The sequence below is a fragment of the Anomaloglossus baeobatrachus genome, chromosome 2 (assembly GCF_048569485.1).
Source record: "Anomaloglossus baeobatrachus isolate aAnoBae1 chromosome 2, aAnoBae1.hap1, whole genome shotgun sequence".
NCBI classification, from domain to species: domain Eukaryota; kingdom Metazoa; phylum Chordata; class Amphibia; order Anura; family Aromobatidae; genus Anomaloglossus; species Anomaloglossus baeobatrachus.
The window spans coordinates 193,586,365-193,606,784 of NC_134354.1; the positions used below are offsets into that span (position 1 = coordinate 193,586,365).

The 20,420-nt window shown below is 40.8% G+C and overlaps 1 protein-coding gene across 1 annotated transcript in view; it reads left to right on the forward strand.

Annotated features, from left to right (window-relative positions):
* Positions 1 to 16,694, forward strand: part of TSHB (thyroid stimulating hormone subunit beta) — an 83,202-nt gene extending 66,508 nt beyond the window's left edge. The window contains exon 3 of the mRNA XM_075333589.1: positions 15,853 to 16,694. Within this exon, the coding sequence (XP_075189704.1) occupies positions 15,853 to 16,113 (261 nt within the window). The 3' untranslated portion in view covers positions 16,114 to 16,694. The remainder of the gene's footprint in view (positions 1 to 15,852) is intronic.
* Positions 16,695 to 20,420: the final 3,726 nt, after the last annotated feature.

The window sequence follows — 20,420 nt, forward strand, 5'->3', positions numbered from 1 at the left end:
CTGGGTCCAGCGTCACAATTGGCGCATCTTATGGGTACGCCACTTCTGGGGCGGTTGTGGGTTGCTATTGTTAAGCTGGAAAGGGCCAAATAACGATGGCCCTTCCCACCCTAATAATATGAGCCCCTAGTTGTCTGTTGTATCTTGGCTGCTTTTAGAAAAATGGGGGGGAACCCACATCATTTTTTTAAAAAAATAAATACATTTTTTTAACAAAAGCGTGGGATCCCCTATATATTTCATAACCAGCCAAGGTACAGTAGACAGCTGAGAGTTGCAGGCTGCAGCTGCTGCTGTTCCTGTGCTGGATATGAAAAATAGTGGAGCCCCTACGTCGTTTTTTTACCACCCAAAAAATTAAAAAACAGCTGGCCAAGCTAGTTATCCTTCTATCAAGCTATTCTGTTATTTCTTTCTATCTGTTCTTCCTTATTATCTATTCAATATGTTTGTTCTTTCTTTCTTTCTTTCTATCTATCTATTCTGGCTATCAATTATCCTATCCTATAATATTTTATTTCTCCTTTAAAAAACGCATTAACAAAATCTCGTCAAAATCGTGGTAAAATTGCGGCAAAAAAAAAAAAAGTAAAATCATTACAAGTGTTTTTTTTACATTTCCAGGTTTTCTGTGACAAGGTGCAGTTTTGGTTGCAGTTGGTGTGCAGAAAACACTGCAGCGTGCCTTACATAAACAAAGATCACATTTGCTCATTGACATACAGGAGAACATACACTATACACTCTATTATACAGTGCCTACAAGTAGTATTCAACCCCCTGCAGATTTAGCTGGTTTACACATTCGGAATTAACTTGGCATTGTGACATTTGGACTGTAGATCAGCCTGGAAGTGTGAAATGCACTGCAGCAAAAAATAATGTTATTTCTTTTTTTATTTTTTTTTTAAATTGTGAAAAGTTTATTCAGAGGGTCATTTATTATTCAACCCCTCAAACCACAAGAATTCTGTTTGGTTCCCCTAAAGTATTAAGAAGTATTTCAGGCACAAAGAACAATGAGCTTCACATGTTTGGATTAATTATCTCTTTTTCCAGCCTTTTCTGACTAATTAAGACCCTCCCCAAACTTGTGAACAGCACTCATACTTGGTCAACATGGGAAAGACAAAGGAGCATTCCAAGGCCATCAGAGACAAGATCGTGAAGGGTCACAAGGCTGGCAAGGGGTACAAAACCCTTTCCAAGGAGTTGGGCCTACCTGTCTCCACTGTTGGGAGCATCATCCGGAAGTGGAAGGCTTATGGAACTACTGTTAGCCTTCCACGGCCTGGACAGCCTTTGAAAGTTTCCATCCGTGCCGAGGCCAGGCTTGTCCGAAGAGTCAAGGCTAACCCAAGGACAACAAGGAAGGAGCTCCGGGAAGATCTCATGGCAGTGGGGACATTGGTTTCAGTCAATACCATAAGTAACGTACTCCACCGCAATGGTCTCCGTTCCAGACGAGCCCGTAAGGTACCTTTACTTTCAAAGCGTCATGTCAAGGCTCGTCTACAGTTTGCTCATGATCACTTGGAGAACTCTGAGACAGACTGGTTCAAGGTTCTCTGGTCTGATGAGACCAAGATCGAGATCTTTGGTGCCAACCACACACGTGAAGTTTGGAGACTGGATGGCACTGCATACGACCCCAAGAATACCATCCCTACAGTCAAGCATGGTGGTGGCAGCATCATGCTGTGGGGCTGTTTCTCAGCCAAGGGGCCTGGCCATCTGGTCCGCATCCATGGGAAGATGGATAGCACGGCCTACCTGGAGATTTTGGCCAAGAACCTCCGCTCCTCCATCAAGGATCTTAAGATGGGTCGTCATTTCATCTTCCAACAAGACAACGACCCAAAGCACACAGCCAAGAAAACCAAGGCCTGGTTCAAGAGGGAAAAAATCAAGGTGTTGCAGTGGTCTAGTCAGTCTCCTGACCTTAACCCAATTGAAAACTTGTGGAAGGAGCTCAAGATTAAAGTCCACATGAGACACCCAAAGAACCTAGATAACTTGGAGAAGATCTGCATGGAGGAGTGGGCCAAGATAACTCCAGAGACCTGTGCCGGCCGGTCTTATAAAAGACGATTATTAGCTGTAATTGCAAACAAGGGTTATTCCACAAAATATTAAACCTAGGGGTTGAATAATAATTGACCCACACTTTTATGTTGAAAATTTATTAAAATTTAACTGAGCAACATAACTTGTTGGTTTGTAAGATTTATGCATCTGTTAATAAATCCTGCTCTTGTTTGAAGTTTGCAGGCTCTAACTTATTTGCATCTTATCAAACCTGCTAAATCTGCAGGGGGTTGAAGACTACTTGTAGGCACTGTATATACTATACATGACACTATTACATTATAAATTTCATTATTACATATGCTTACTTCTTCTGCATCAGGAGCCATCACCACTTGCCCTATCCCAGCACAGCAAACACAGGGCAGAGGTCAGTGGTCAATATAGGATTACACTAGAAGCTGCTGCCTCATCTTTCAGGCTTTTCAGACACTGTACTCCTACCTTTCCTCTTCCTCTTAGTCCAACTACCTTCTGTGTTATGAGGACAGGTAGTGTAGCACCCCTGACCATCAGGTGCCACAGGGTATTACATCTAACCCCGGATTCCTGGAAGACCAGTGCTGGTAAAACACCACAACACACACACAAACCACACCCTTTGCCCTCAGACTGGGTGATAGGCTAGAGATGGACTTGACAGGTGGTCACCTATAGGTTGGGACGCATCCAATCCACTAGTCAGAAACCTGGGAAGAGGAGGGGCTTTTCAGTGAAGTGAACGGACGACGAACATCTTGTTAGTTAAGAAAGTAACCAGACACCAAGTCAGCCAGAAGTTGACGTGCTGACAGGAAAGTGTGCAGTGACCTACTGAGTAAAAAGGAGTACGGTTGCCAGGGACAGTACGGTGAAGTACTTACTGGACCGAGCACTTTCGGGATACAGAACCCTAGTTCAGGAGGACGCTTTAGGCTCGCCTGATAACAATCTGCACGGTGAGGGGACCATCAAGGACCTCACCGACGTTAGTGTCTGGGGCACAGCAGCAGAGAGGGAACTTGGGAACGGTGACAGAGGTCAGACCCAAGAGAGGTTCAAGCTGCCTGCCATAGGGGCCAAGATGGAGACTACAAAAGGGGACCCCAAAAACGCTCCAAGCCACAGGGACCCACCGACTACTACAGGGTGCATGGAAGTAAAACTCACCAGTTCACTACACCGGCACTGGAATAAAGGGATTGCCGGATTGGTAAAGACCAGCACAAACTGGGTGGCAACAACTCAAAACCAGTGAGTAAAGCACAAGTTAAACGCAGCCCCTGTGTCGTCTGAATTATTCCTATGCCTCTGCACCCATAGACTACAACCACCATCATCCTCGCCTGGACTTAAGACTTCAGACAAAATTGCTGACCTTTCCCGACTCCGGTGTCTTCCTGCTGCCTCCTTCACTGTCTGATGTCCTGATCTGCTGGAGAGAGAGGGGAAGATCATGGTACTTAGAAATAGTCAACCTTCTACTAGACATTCTGTGGAGACTCCTGGACAACACAGACCTTCTATCTCAAGATCCCCTCTTCAATCCAAATTCTCGGTTACTCAATTTAATGGTATGGCTGTTAAAGCTGCTGCCCTAAGAGCTTCAGGTTTCTTTGACGATGTTGTACAGACCATGATCAAGGCTCATGCATCTACCATCATACCTAGAAGGCCTTCTTCCACTGAATCCAATGATCTCCCGCTGATGGTTTTTGCTTTTCCCTTTCTTCTTCATTTCTTGCATTTGGGCCTTGAGTCCAATTTGTCCCTCAGCTCTCTCAAGGGCCAAGTATCGGGCCTATAAATTCTCTTTCAGAACAACTGGGTTCCAGAATGGACGTTAAGACTTTTTTTCAGGGGGTGGTCCCCTCTATTCCTCTTTACCGGCCTCCTTTGGATCCCTGGGATTTTAATGTCGTTCTCAGCACTTTGCAACATTCTGATTTTCAACTAATCCATAGCATTTACCCACTGTAGCTCTCCAAGAAAGTGGAATAGCTCATTGATGTCACTTCAATCAGGTGAGTATCTGAGCTAGCAGCCCTGTCCTGCCACTATCCTTTTATTGTCCTTCACATGGACAAGGTGGTGTTACATCTGGTGCCTTAAGTTCTTCCCAAGGTGGTTTCTTTGTTCAATCCTTCTCCTTTCCAATGCTGCAGATAAATCCTTACGCTGTTTGGATCTGATCTATAACATAAAAATGTGAATAACCACAGTTAAATAATATTTTAATATAATAATAATTGACTGATATAGATAGCGCCATTAATTCCACCGTGCTTTACGTACATCAGAAACACTGTTCCCATCGGGGCTCACAATTAAATATAGTTTTATTGATATACCATCAAAAATATATATTAAATATAAATATTAAAATAGGTGGGGAAAAGTACACAGATGAAAGCTCCAAAAAAACATGTCAGAAAGGAGTATAAGTACCTATATTGATTTTGTATTAACTGCATAAGAAATATATAATAAAGGAGATATAACGGGTAAGTATAACATATATTCAAACAGTAATATGAAAAAATTAACCAAATGATTATATCAATAAAAATATACACTACATATGTCAAGTGGAGAACATTCCATGCAGAGAAAAACAACACATAGGTCAAGACCTCAGGACTCCGACGCATGTTTTGCTCAAAAGCTTTTTCAAGAAGCGATTGGGGTAAAGAGTAACATTATGAAGGGTTTCTCATCCAATAGGCAACAACTATATAAATAAGATGCGATGCAGCAGTGCTTAGGGAGAAAGGATTGTCTGGACGAAGGAAATTATGTATGTGTTTCAAACTGTAACACAATCAAGTGATACGAAGTTCAATTTTGAGAGGATTGGCTTGAAAAAGGAAATAGTCAATGTGTTCCAAACTGGAACACAATTATGTGTTGAAAAAGGTAATATTGATAGGATGATAAGCCACATGTATTAATAATGAATTGTAGTCCGAGGCTGAAATACATGCCGCTGTGGTGTAAAGCTATGCACTCCTGCATGGGACCAGTAGAGGCGCAGTCTGGCAGGACAAAGCCAAGAGTGGAACACACGCCGCGGGAGGCGGAAACTATGCATTTTAGGGTGGGAGGCAAACCAATGTGATGCAACCCATCACTGAAAGACTCTTTGGATCTGGTCAGAGCAATGCATAACTACCTGAAGGTGACAATTTCCTTTCGGTTTCCAAGGCGAATTGACCGCTGCATTCATTCTGCCATCCTGGAAGCTTATGAAGCCAAGAACAGTGTGCCCCTTCCGGGGGTGAAACTTCACTCCACTTGGGCAGTGGGGGCTACCTGGGCCCTTCACCATCAAGCTTAGGCCTTTAAAATTTGTAAAGCGGCCACATGGTCTTCTGTTCACATCCTTTTAAAGTTTTACAGGGTTCATACTATTGTCTTGGAAGATGAGAGTCTAGGCTGTAAGGTGCTGCAGTCACTCGGGTTTCTTCCTGAAGGAATGCCTTACATATTTTTAACTTCTTACAAATTCATACAAATTTATACTTATTTCCCACCCTAGGACTGCTTTGGGATGGTCTTCTGTATCCCCAAATGAAGCGAGAAAAGAGTATTTTTGTACTTACCATAAAATCTCTTTCTCATAGCCTTCATTGGGGGACACAGCACCCACCCCTTTGTTCATTTTGCCCCATTGGATGAGAGTGTATTCATAAAGAATTGTGTTTTCTGCTTCTCCTACTGCTTTTCTCTGAATAGCTTGGTTGTCAGTAGTCCGGTGTAGCCGGCTGCCGAGAAGCGGATTCTTTTTCTTAGTTGTAATTCTTAGTGTCAGCCTCCTCGTGACAGTCTCCTGTGTCCTGCGATGAAGGCTACAAGATTTTATTGTAAATACAAAAATTCTATTTTCTGTGTGCAACAAAAGCAAAACATTTAAAAAAAATCTATACAAATGTGGTATCACTGAGAACGTACTTACCTGAAGAATAACTGTAAATGGCATGGGAAAAAAAGGAAAAAACTATTTATGAATTTCTGGGTTTTGTTCACTGCCACTCAAAAATTGAAAAAAACAAAAATTGCTCAAAAAAACAAAAATTGCACAAAAAACCTTATGTAGTCCAAAGTGATACAAATAAAAACTTGAACTCATCCCACAGAAAACGAGCCAACTACAGAACTCGTTTATCAGAGTAATAGCTCTCAGATTATGGCAATACAATAAATACTTTTTCTGTAAATCAGAGTTTTAGCTGGCAAATTATGAAAATGAGAAATGAAGGAAAGCGATCTCAGCTGGATCGCTTTCCTTCATTTCTCATTGCTGCGGCCGGGGCAGGGCCGGATCCGTGTCTGAGGTGCGGTGAGGTCAGACGTGGGTGAGCTGGATTCCATTACAAATTATGAAAATACTTTAAAATACTGGTGTCACTGTGCTGATGCAAACAATAAAGTTTCAGATATAGTATACAGTCATATGAAAAAGTTTGGTCACGTCTATTAATGTTAAGCTTTTTTCTTTATAACAATTTGGGTTTTTGCAACAGCTATTTCAGTTTCATATATCTAATAACTCATGGACTGAGTAATATTTCTGGATTGAAATGAGGTTTATTGTACTAACAGAAAATGTGCAATCCACATTTAAACAAAATTTGACCGGTGCAAAAGTATGGGCACCCTTATCAATTTCTTGATTTGAACACTCCTAACTACTTTTTACTGACTTACTAAAGCACTAAATTGGTTTTGTAATCTCATTGAGCTTTGAACTTCATAGGCAGGTGTATCCAATCATGAGAAAAGGTATTTAAGGTGGCCACTTGCAAGTTGTTCTCCTATTTGAATCTCCTATGAAGAGTGGCATCATGGACACCTCAAAACAACTCTCAAATAATCTAAAAACAAAGATTATTTAACATAGTTGTTCAGGGGAAGGCTACAAAAAGTTGTCTCAGAGATTTAAACTGTCAGTTTCCACTGTGAGGAACATAGTAAGGAAATGGAAGAACACAGGTACAGTTCTTGTTAAGCCCAGAAGTGGCAGGCCAAGAAAAATATCAGAAAGGCAGAGAAGAAGAATGGTGAGAACAGTCAAGGACAATCCACAGACCACCTCCAAAGACCTGCAGCTTCATCTTGCTGCAGATGGTGTCAATGTGCATCGGTCAACAATACAGCGCACGTTGCCCAAGGAGAAGCTGTATGGGAGAGTGATGTGAAAGAAGCCGTTTCTGCAAGCATGCCACAAACAGAGTCGCCTGAGGTATGCAAAAGCACATTTGGACAAGCCAGTTAAATTTTGGAAGAAGGTCCTGTGGACTAATTAAACAAAAATTGAGTTGCTTGGTCATACAAAAAGGCGTTATGCATGGAGGCAAAAAAACACGGCATTCCAAGAAAAGCACTTGCTACCCACAGTAAAATTTGATGGAGGTTCCATCATGCTTTGGGGCTGTGTGGCCAATGCCGGCACCGGGAATCTTGTTAAAGTTGAGGGTCGCATGGATTGAACTCAGTATCAGCAGATTCTTGACAATAATGTACAAGAATCAGTGACGAAGTTGAAGTTACGCAGGGGATGGATATTTCAGCAAGACAATGATCCAAAACACTGCTCCAAATCTACTCAGGCATTCATGCAGAAGAACAATTACAATGTTCTGGAATGGCCATCCCAGTCCCCAGACCTGAATATCATTGAACATCTGTGGGATGATTTGAAGCGTGCTGTCCATGCTCGGCGACCATCAAACTTAACTGAACTGGAATTGTTTTGTAAACAGGAATGGTCAAATATACCTTCATCCAGGATCCAGGAACTCATTAAAAGCTACAGGAAGCGACTAGAGGCTGTTATTTTTGCAAAAGGAGGATCTACAAAATATTAATGTCACTTTTATGTTGAGGTGCCCATACTTTTGCACCAGTCAAATTTTGTTTAAATGCGGATTGCACATTTTCTGTTAGTACAATAAACCTCATTTCAATCCAGAAATATTACTCAGTCCATCAGTTATTAGATATATGAAACTGAAATAGCTGTTGAAAAATCTCAACTTGTTATAAAGAAAAAAGGTTAACATTAATAGGGGTGCCCAAACTTTTTCATATGACTGTAACTCTGGCACTCCAAAAAAAGAGGGAAAAATATACTGTGCGTTCCAGAAAAAATTTTTATTCAATGACATACACAGCGGCGCAGCACGGCCTGTCTTTCCTCCGTCACGTCCTGAAAGGCATTGTAGCGTTCATGGGGTGCGCACTTATTTCCACATTTTCTTTACCACTCAAGTATATTGACTCACCAAGCTTCTGAATTTTGTGCTCACATCCCATGATTCAGCCGGCCCGCTAGACTTATCTTGAAAAAGGCTGAAAGCTGAAAAGTTGGATGTCTAATTTTCTTTGAGTCATTGAATAAAAATTATTTCTGAAACGCACAGTATATTTTTCCCTCTTTTTTTGGAGTGCCAGAGTTATATCTGCAGTACAATTTTTTCTCTGGGCACCCGCATTGACAGTGAGCAAGAATAATCTTGCAAAGAATAAAGTTGCCTTCTCACTAGTTGAAACACACAAGGACCATAGGTAGATCGCGTAACTACACAAGCAACAACTCGTAGATCATATAAACAAGAGCGGATAAAGTCTTTAGATTTGCTTCATGAAAGGAGAACCCACACAAGGAAAATTAGACAATATATTAAATATTTATTACAATAAAGTGCTGTAGGGTACAACTATGAATACATATAAGGTAAAGTAGAACCGGAGGGGAAAGTGCTGAAGGGGAAAGAACCCCACATGTCACAGAGAATGGAGAAAAAGAATTTTTCACTCCAAAGTGATCCATAAAAGACAATAGGCATTTGCCCAGGCCAACAAGAGGAGCTGCATCAGAAGAAAATCAAAAACTCGCATGGAGTAAGAGGACTTCCATGTGTAGCACAATACAGGCAGCGCTACTCACCAAGCCAGATCACCGTATACAACGGGGTAAGCACGTGGGGACCGGCGTCCCAACACATGTTGCGCGTTGGTATGCTTCGTCAGGGGACTTTATTGTAATAAATATTTAATATATTTTCTAATTTTGCTTGTGTGGGTTCTCCTTCTCACTAGTTAACAGTATAAAATGGTGTGAAAAAAATTAAGACAATTCCTGTTTCTGATTCTGGAAAATTAGTCTAAATATCTTAATAGCAATATTCCAGTTTAGAAAGAAAAAGGAATTCATATTTTTAGTCAGTTGTGCAAATGATAACTAAATATCTCCCTTAGTTACATTCAAGAGAAAAAAATAGCCAATAAATAGTAAGTGCTAAAAGCAGATAGATTTTTTTTGAAGGCTCCCTCCTGCAGTCTTGCTGTTCATTGCTCTTGTCCTGGCTCCTCCTCTCAGTGCAGTGAATAAATTAACTCAGTTCAGTGCATAAATTAAATGCTCATCTGCTCTGGTTTCCAGTACAGGATTAGAACTCGGGAGTTTGTGAGCTCTTTGTCCATAGGCAGCATTGAGCCACTACCTGTACTGAGAGGCAAAGGATTTGGTAATGTTAACCTGTATTGCGGGCTGAGAAAGCAGATTATTCAGCTACATAGAGATATAAATAGATATATATACTGTATCTCTATGTAGCTGAAGGAAGAAGTCAGATTCTTTTGTTCCTATAAAACTACTATAAAGAAATGAGGAAAACAAATATATAGAAAAAAGTCTTTATTTTCAGCCACCACTGGAATCAAACTAGCAACTTTAAAACATTTGTTCAGCAGTCCTGGCTGTCGAGCCATAAGCACTGATGATAGTAGAGGAAAGATTTTGTATAGATGAAACTGCATTGCAGCCTCTTCCTAAACAGTAGATTACACATGACATAGAGATCCATTGTACGGTGCATCATCTTTGTGTCCTGTAATCTAGAGGGAGAGGAAAAGAGATTTTTTTTCCCTTGTAATAAAATTCCTAAAAAAAAAAATAAAATAAAACAATGCAATATTTATTGCACTTTTTTGTTTTATAACATAATAAACATCACAAATCAGCAATTAACATGGAAATATTTGGTGTCCCTGTAATCATAAAGACACAAACAACACAGTGATCAGATTATCTATGGGGATCAGTAAATGGCGAAAAAAAATGGTGCAATTGATCATTTTTCTCTATTAACCTCTTCATGACACATGACATACTGGGTACGTTATGGTTTATGTCTGGGGAATCACCGCTGGCTGCTGGTTTCAACAGCTGACATGTGTGCCTCGCAGGCATGGGTGGATCCGCGATCCACTGGCATTTGTTAACCCCTTAGATCATGCTGTCAAAATGTCACAGCATGATGTAAATGCCTGCCGCAGTAAACGCGCACTCACCCGCCACCATTGGATGTCACGTGACGTGATCACGTGGAGCCGATGATTGCCATGGTAGCACAGGGTCATGTGATGACTCCTGTAGCTATCATGACTCGCTTTCTCTTACTGCCAGCAGAGTGCCTTCTGTAATAGGAGAGCAGCATTTCAGCAGATCAGAGCTCTGCTACTGTGATCTTCAGAAATGAACAATAGGTCAGTCTGCTGATCCTTATAGCTCCCTAGGAGGATAAGTAAAATAAAAAAAAGTTAAAAAAAGTTTTAAAATTTTTTAAAAAAAATAAAAAACCTAAAGTTCAAATCACCCACCATTCGCCCCATTGAAAATTAAAGGGTTAAAAAAAATTAAAAAATATACACATATTTGGTATTGCTGCATTCAAAAATTCCAGAAGTATCAAAATATAAAATCAATTAATCTGATCGGTAAACGGTGTAGCAGCAAAAAATTTCAAAAGCCAAAATTATGGTTATTAGTCACCGCATATTTTGTGCAAAATGCAATAACAAGCGATCAAAATGTAGCATCTGCACAAAAAAATGGTACCATTAAAAACATCAGCTCGAAACACAAAAAACAAGCTGTCACTGAACCCCAGATCCTGAAAAATGAGAGCGCCACGGGTTTTGGAAAATGGTGCAAAAAGTGAGCCACTTTTTTGGGGCAAGATTGTGAACTTTTTTTAACCCTTTAGATAAAAGTAAACCTATACATGTTTGATGTCTACAAACTCGTACCGACCTGAGACATCACAGCAACACATCAGTTTTATCATAGAGGGAACACTGTGACTAAAATATCCCAAAAACAATTGTGCAATCGCACTTTTTTGCAATTGTTGGAATTTTTTTATCGTTTTCCAGTAAACTATATAGTAAAACTCATGGCTTTATTTAAAAGTGCAATTGTCTTGCAAAAAATCAGCCCTTTTACTTCAAGATTGCCAGAAAAAATAAAAAAGTTACTGCTCTCGGAAGAAGGGGAGCAAGTTGGGAGGTATGACAAACTACTGTATTACTGCCAAATTTGTACTCCAGTAGCCAAAAAGCAATTATTCCATTCTGAACCCTGCTGTGTACACAAATAGTAATTTCAACTACATATTGGGTATTGTTGCATTCTGGAGAAATTGCTTTATAAATGATGGAATCCATTTCCTCCTATTATTCCTTGTGAAAATTATAAATTTGTGATAAAACAGCAACATTTTCATGGACAAAATGTAACTTTTTATTTTCACGTCCCAATGTTATACAATTACGTGAAGTACCTGTGGGTTCAACATGCTAAACACACCCCTAGATGAATTCCTTGAGAAGTGGAGTTTCGAATATAAGGTAATTTGTGAAGGGTCACTGCTCTTTTAGCAGTAAAAGGGCTCTACCAATGTGGCATAGTGCGTGGAACCATACTAAGGCTGCTTTCTAAAATAGAACTCCTCTCTTTTGGGGCTCTACTGTGTGCTTGAACAGCAGTTGTTTTACATCACATATGTGATGTTGGCATACTCAGTAAAAATTGCACAAAAAATTGGGTAGTCCAATTTTCACTGGTGTCTCGGTGAAAATTAAAAATGTGGAGCTCAAGCAACATTTTTAGGAGAAAAACAATTATTCATTTTCACAAAATAATATTTTAAAATTTTGTGAAGCGCCTGTGGGTTCAAAATGCGAAACACACACATAGATAAATTCCTTGAGTTATGCAGTTTCCAAAATGAGGTCACTTGTGGGGGTTTCTGTTGTTTTGCCACCTTTGGGGCTCTTCAAATTCAACATTGCATCCAAAGTCTATTCTGACTAAATCTGCGCTCATATAGTTAAATAGCACTTCTTCCCTTCCAAGCATTTCCATGTGCCCAAACAGTAGTTCTCCCCCACATTGGTGTACTCAGGAGAAATTGCACAACAAATTGTATGGTACATTTTTTCCTGTTATCCTTGTGAATATGTAAAATTGGTGGCTAAAACAACAAGTTTAGTGAAAAAAGATAATTTTTCATTATTTCCTTCCATTTTGCTTCTTGAAAAGCTTAACGTGCTTCCTAAATGCACTTTTGAATAGCGTGCCATTTTACAATGGGCTTTGTGTGGGGGTTTTCTGAGACATAGGACCCTTATAAATCAAAAAAGTCCGTGGAGCCTCTGTTAGGAGTCTCAACACAGAAACCAGTCAGATATCCCTCTGGGAAGGACCCAGCCAAGGGGTGGCTCTTTTTAGGAGACCACCATAACCACCATATTAGGTGGCCCTTTTAGTCAATATCCAACTTTTTGACAAGTTTAAAGATATGACAAGGGAAATACCAAGGCCAGGTATCCATCCACAGACAGCTGTTTCGGGGTATTGCCCCTCATCAGTGTGGAGTAGGATTCTGGCCAGGTGGGAGCAATGCCTAGTAGACCAACAAGACAAAACAATCACTGATCTCGGGGAGACCAGCCAGAGAAAACACTGCCGGCAGCCAGCAAGGGCGCTCAAGACAGTGAAATCCTAGGTACATTGCAACATTGCTGCAAATCGCTGCCCGTGTCGCATAAAGTCGTGAAACCCCCGTCACACGGACTTACCTGCTGAGTGACCTCGCTGTGGGCGGCGAACATCCTCTTCCTGAAGGGGGAGGGACGTTCGGCGTCACAGTGACGTCAAACAGCCGCCGGCCAATAGAAGCTGTCTGTCTGTCAACAGCTGTCTGTGGATGGATACCTGGCCTTGGTATTTCCCTTGTCATATCTTTAAATTGTCATATCTTTAAACTTGTCAAAAAGTTGGATATTGACTAAAAGGGCCACTTAATATGGTGGTTATGGTGGTCTCCTAAAAAGAGCCACCCCTCGACTGGGTCCTTCCCGGAGGGATATCTGGCTGGTTTCTGTGTTGAGATTCCTAACAGAGGCTCCACGGACTTTTTTGATTTGCATATTTCCCAGGGGGCAAGGTACCTAGGATTTCACTGTCTTGAGCGCCCTCGCTGGCTGCCGGCAGTGTTTTCTCTGGCTGGTCTCCCCGAGATCAGTGATTGTTTTGATTTGTTGGTCTACTAGGCATTGCTCCCATCTGACCAGAATCCTACTCCACACTGATGAGGGGCAATACCCCAAAACAGCTGTCTGTGGATGGATACCTGGTCTTGGTATTTCCCTTGTCATATCTTTAAACTTGTCAAAAAGTTGGATATTGACTAAAAGGGCCACTTAATATGGTGGTTATGGTGGTCTCCTAAAAAGAGCCACCCCTTGGCTGGGTTCCTCCCGGAGGGATATCTGGTTGGTTTCTGTTTTGAGACTCCTAACAGAGGCTCCACGGACTTTTTTGATTTGCATATTTCCCAGGGGGCAATGTACCTAGGATTTCACTGTCTTGAGCACCCTCGCTGGCTGCCGGCAGTGTTTTCTCTGGCTGGTCTCCCCGAGATCAGTGATTGTTTTGTCTTATAGGTCCCTTATAGTCACTTCAGAAGTGAAGTGGTCCATAAAAAAAATAGGATTTGTAAATTTTTACAGAAAAAATTACTTTTACAATTGTAACCCTTCTAACTTCTTTAAAAAATATGTTTCAGAAATGATGCTGACATAAAGCATGTGGTGAATGTTATTTATTAATTATTTAGTGATTTATGACTTTGTTTTAAGGGTATAAAAATTAAAAGTTCAAAGATTGAGCATTTTTTGTTAAATTTTAGATATTTTCATAAATATTTGCAAATCATATCAACCTAGATTCACTATTACCATAAAGTATAATGTATCTTGAAAAAATGTTGTCAAAATCACTTGGTAATGTTGAAGCGCTCCAGAGTTATTACCATATAAAGTGACACTGGTCAGAATATAAAAAATTGTCCTGATCAGGAAGGGGAAAACAGGTTTCTGGGTGAAGGGGTTTAAAAATGTTAAAATTTCTATACTTAGCAAAAAAGGCATGCTTTATTTAAAGCGGTTGTTCACTACTAGGACAACGCCTTCTGACTCCACTAGCTTTCCTCAGTTAAAATAAAAGACCTTGTACTCATTTCCCATTCTGGCGCCATTCCAGCGCTCTCAGTAATTGTGGTTCAGGGCTTAAATGTTATTGTAATGTCACGCGAGCCCCACATCCAATCACCGCCGGCTTCAGTCTCCCCGCCTTCAGACTAAATGAGTTAATGAACAGGAAGTGACTCTGCGGCTACCGCTCACTTCCCATTGATTGCGCATTTGGTGCAAAGGCGGGGTGAAAGTTGGCAGTGATTAGACTTGGGGCTCCCGTGACATCACAATGTCACGTGAGCCCTGAACTGCAATTACTGACAGCGCTGGAACAGCACCAGAATAGGAGATGAGAACAGGGTCTTTTATTGTAACTGGGGGAAACAAATGGAATCAGAAGGGTTGTACTAGTAATGGACAACACTTTTAATGCACTCTCTGTCAGGATTTTAAAGATAGTTATTGGTAGCTGTAGGCTTCCCTGAAGATATGGGGTTTTTTTAAAATGCGTTTGAAGGTTTCAAAGTTGGGATAATGTCTGACTAGTTGGGATCAAAAGTTCCAAAAGTATGGGGAAAGCATGGGAGAATTCTTGGGAGATGGTTGTGAAAAAAATGATAATCAGGCAAGAAGAAAGTGGTCTTGTGAGAACAGGGTAGGATAATGTGTGAGGAGGTAGTGAGAAATTAGGTCAGAGATGTATGGGGATAAAAAAATTAAACTTACTTTTCTGGCCAATGTATGGAGGTTTGCACAGGACACTGTTATACCTGACTACATGGCTTGGAAAAATTCTAAAGGGAAGCTTCAAACATAATCTCACATAAAACAAAAAGGCTGAAAATATGTCACCTATTAGAGAAAGCTTATGTACTTTTTAAACTGATAGCAAATGTATAGTGCATATTTTATCAATAATATTTGGAACGTAAAGAGGAAATCATGTTGTGACTAGAGATGAGCGAACCTGAAGTTGTGTTTGGTGTTCGGTATGAACTCAGACTCTTCCAAGAAAAAAAGTGTGGGTTCAGGGTTTGGGTGCTTTACGTGTACAAACCACTTGGTGCTCGGCCAGTGCAAGCTGCTTGCAGTGAATTCATTGGCTTGCACTGGGGGTAACAACAGCGTGATCAGATGTTGTGTGCACCCAAAATAAAAAGGAAAAAATCCAGTCCACCCAGGAAGTAAACTGTTTATGGCTGGCTGCATGTGAGTGGAGACCCAAACTGCCCATTTAGTGATTTCAAATGAAGTTTAGGTCAAGTCCGAGTCCAAAACTAAACTTTAAAAAAATTCACCTAGACCAGCAGAACCTGAACATCCCCAGGTCCGCTCACCTCTAGTTTTGACCCCTTCAGTAACCAGCTGTAAGCCATAGTTGATTTATGGGGATTCAGCATAACTTAGAAAATATTTGCTAAATGTGTCTTTCCAAAGAACAATCTTTTTTTGTTTTCACAGAACCCAAATGTGAAAGGAAGACAACTAAAGACCATATCAAACCAGAATGTCTGCACCTACCACGACTATATCCACAAGACTGTCTCTGTTCCTGGCTGCCCTGTCCATGTAAATCCTCTGTATACCTACCCAGTAGCTCTCAGCTGCAAATGTGATAAATGTAACACAGAGTATACTGACTGCGTACAAGACAGGATCGACTCAAATTATTGCACCAAACCAAGAGAGCCAAAATATTTTCTGTACAAATTTCTGCAGTAATGTAATCAATCATTTTACATTCATAAACTGATCTTATGGTGGAAACAGGTCCGCGTAATTAGACTAGGAAACTTCAAATGGTTTACCTCAATTTGCCACACATTCGGCATAAGCTTTTTGTCAGGATGGCAAGTAAGAATGACACAAATTATTTCTACGTACCCGACCAGTACTTGCTTTGCTCCCAAAAAGTGTGTTACCAAATCGTGGCCATTTGTGATAAAACATGCTGCACACAACTGCTATCTATGTATGCACACATTGAAGAACTATTTTATGGCCCTCTGTCAGCTTATTTCACATATTTGTTTTACTAAATTATTTGGCCTTGGAAGTTTACATTAGTAGAGTCCTCTGGTATTCGCCACCATACATCGTGACATTGTCCAATTAGGATTGATCATGTCATTGGGTTTACTGTTTAAAAACAATACGCCTTATAAAGGCAAAGTGAATGGTAAAACCCAGTTGACAATTTAGTTATCGATTTAAAAAATAAAAAACGAAACCAAAAAAACCACAAATGTCAAAGTACAAAAAGGAAATATCTGTATTTACTAAAACGGAAATGTAAGGAGAGATGACAGGTGTCAGTATATAGTTATTCTTTGTAAAGCTTTATTATTACACAATGTTTAAAATACTTAAAATGAAAATTACCATCGTTCAGCCTTTATGTGTAAATACTTCTTCCTTTCAAACCTAATTAACCTATCATTATAACAATATTCTGAAAAGCAAACATTTTGCAAAAATGTAATTTTTTAAAGGTTACAAAGATTAAGTAAAGTTTGTTTTGTTAAAAGGGGAAGGTGCGCCGTTTTACAATTTATCAGCTAACAGCAAATTAACATTCATTGGTTGCTGACTAAGCTTTCTGAGCTACTATATGAATACCGATTTCTAAGGGTTTTACCATAGTGGCCCTAAAGATATTTTGTAGTCCGTTAAAGAAAAATCTTTTGCACACTGCAGATGACAACGACTGGCATTTTAGGCTATACAATAAAATGTGTTGGTTAATTTTCTAAATAAATTTAAAGGGTTATTCCCATCTCCTAGATCCTATCCCAATATGTAGTAGGTGTAATAATAATAACATTAGCAAATATATCGGTCTCTCCTTCAGCCAGTGTTATTGCAGCTTCCAGCACCAACAAATGTGTTCAACTCTGTGCACAGCTCTCACAGTCTGGTCTTTCTGTAGTTTGCATACACTGCACTCTGCTCAATCCATAGCAAACTCAGGTGAACACAAACCCTTGACCTTGGTCAAAGTTAGGGGTGCTTCACACATAGCGAGATCGCTACCGAAATCGCTGCCACGTCACGGTTTTGGTGACGCAACAGTGACCTCATTAGTGATCTCGCTGTGTGTGACACTGAGCAGCGATCTGGCCCCTGCTGTGAGATCGCTGCTCGTTACACACAGCCCTGGTTCATTTTCTTCAAAGGTGCTCTCCCGCTGTGACGCACACATTGCTGTGTGTGACAGCGAGAGAGCGACGAAATGAAGCGAGCAGGGAGCAGGAGCCGGCGTCTGGCAGCTGCGGTAAGCTGTAACCAAGATAAACATTGGGTAACCAAGGGAAGCCCTTTCCCTGGTTACTCGATATTTACCTTCGTTACCAGCCTCCGCCACTCTCGCTGCCAGTGCCGGCTCCCTGCTCTCTGCACATGTAGCTGCAGTACACATCGGGTTAATTAACCCGATGTGTACTGTAGCTAGGAGAGCAAGGAGCCAGCGCTAAGCAGTGTGCATGGCTCCCTGCTCTCTGCACATGTAGCTGCAGTACACATCGGGTTAATTTATCCGATGTGTACTGTAGCTAGGAGAGCAAGGAGCCAGCGCTAAGCAGTGTGCGCGGCTCCCTGCTCTCTGCACATGTAGCTGCAGTACACATCGGGTTAATTAACCCGATGTGTACTGTAGCTAGGAGAGCAAGGAGCCAGCGCTAAGCAGTGTGCGCAGCTCCCTGCTCTCTGCACATGTAGCGACGTTATGATCGCTGCTGCGTCGCTGTGTTTGACAGCTAAGCAGCGATCATAACAGCGACTTACAAGGTCGCTGTTACGTCACAGAAAATGGTGACGTAACAGCGACGTCGTTGTCGCTGTCGCTATGTGTGAACCCAGCCTTAGCCAGGTGTATGAAATCAAGCCCTGCAGTACTAGGATTTATCCCAGTACTATTTGACTTTGCTACAAGTGCAATTGATAAGAATTTTTCACCAGATGTCAGTAAACAACCCATCCAGTACCACAGATGTCCATAAATTAAGTTATGGGTAATAATGAGAAATGACACAGGGAAAAAAGTATTTAACAAAAGAGAGGTGCAAAAAGCCATGTAAACTCATGATACCAGTTGAAATCTATCAGTAATTAGAAAGCAATCATGCCACTTAGTGAAAAATTATATCAGCGGTTCAACTAATGGCCTATAAAAAGCTGTCTCACTACCAAGGTGCCACACAAAAAAAGTTATGATTTGGAAAGTCAATGAGCTGTCTCTAGACCTTTACAGCCTTATTGTTGCAAAACATACTGATATATTTAGTTTCAGAAGAATTTATAAACTACTGAAGATTCAAGTGAGCACTGTTGGGTCCATAATTCAGAAGTAGGAAGAACATTACCATAAACCAGTCATGACTAAATGCTCTCCACAAGACTTCAGAAACAGGAGTGAAAAGAATTATCAGAATAGTTGTTCAAAAGCCAAGGAACATCTGTGAAGACCTACAGAAAGATCTGGAATCAGCAGGTACAATGTATCAAGGAAAATAAGTAACACTCATGGCCTGTATGCATGCTCACAATGCAATACACAACAAAAAGCATATTCAAGCGCATTTAAAGTTTTCTCAACACAATTTAGACAAGCTGGTAAAATACTGCGAGAATATAGTCTGGTCAGATGAGACCAAAAAACTATTTAGATACCATAAACACTGTACCAATAGTGAAGTTTGGAGGTGGGAACAAAATATTGTAGGGCTATTTTTTCAGCAACTTCATATAATTGAAGGAAGGATGAATGGCCAAATGTACAGAGAATTCTCTATAAAAATCTGCTGCCATCTACCAGCATAATGAAGATGAAATGTGTGTGGACATTTCAGCAAGACAACGATCCCAAACACACAGCCAAAAACCTCTCAATTGGTTTAAGAGAAAGTATCACAATGTTTTAATAACTGAATTTTTATTACATTTTTCAAAGCATACAGAAAAAAAATAACATGGATATGCTCCACTAGCATGTGAGCAATTAGCAGAAGACCATGTATCAGGATACACATCTTATTATCTATTATTGTAAGAAAGATAAGGACTATAACAAGGCAAACATTACGATACTAGACAAGACAAGGGGAAAGGAGGTAAAGAGAGTGCAGGTGAGTATATAGGATTTCCATAGAGACCATACAGATCCACTATTCTCTATTAGCCCAGTAAGTATCCCAAAGGGACCAAATACTCTCAAAGTGATCTATCATGTTATTTGACATTGCTGATAGATACTCTATTATCCTCACTTCTTGGATCCAAGAATGGAAGTCGTTGAGTGAGGGTGGATGAGTTGACCTCCAGCTATGAGCAATTAAACACCTGGCTGCTGTGGTTATGTGTAGCAGTAACCGTTTAACTTTCCTGCCCAACTGAACAGGTGGAATATTTAATAGGTAAAACTTAGGGTCCAAGGGGTATCTGGAGATCAGTTACTTTATAAATAAGGGATTGTACCGACTTCCAAAATCACTGGACATACCCGGAATAGGTGTGGGATGTCCCCCCCTGCAACTCCACACCTCCAACAGTTATCAGGTATAGCCGGATTTAAGGTACCATCACACATAACGAGATCGCTAGCGAGATCGCAGCTGAGTCACGGTTTCCGTGACGCAGTAGCGATCCTGTTAGCGATCTTGTTATGTGTGACATCTACCAGCGATCAGGCCCCTGCTGTGAGATCTCTAGTCATTGCAGAATGGTCCAGACCATTTTCTTCAAAGGCGATGTCCTGCTGGGCAAGACTCATCGCTGTGTTTGACACTGTGTGACAGAGTCACAGTGACTGCTGAGATCTTTATACAGGTCGCTACTGCGACCTGTATTGTTCCTGCATCGCTGGTAAGATCTGACTGTGTGACATCTCACCTGCGACTTCCCAGCGACTTACCTGCGATCCCTATCAGGTCGCATAGTTTTCGGGATCGCTGGTAAGTCGTTGTGTGTGACTGGGCCTTTAGTTTGTGTAATAACGATTGGGTGTGGTACCAATACATAAGTAGTTTATACTG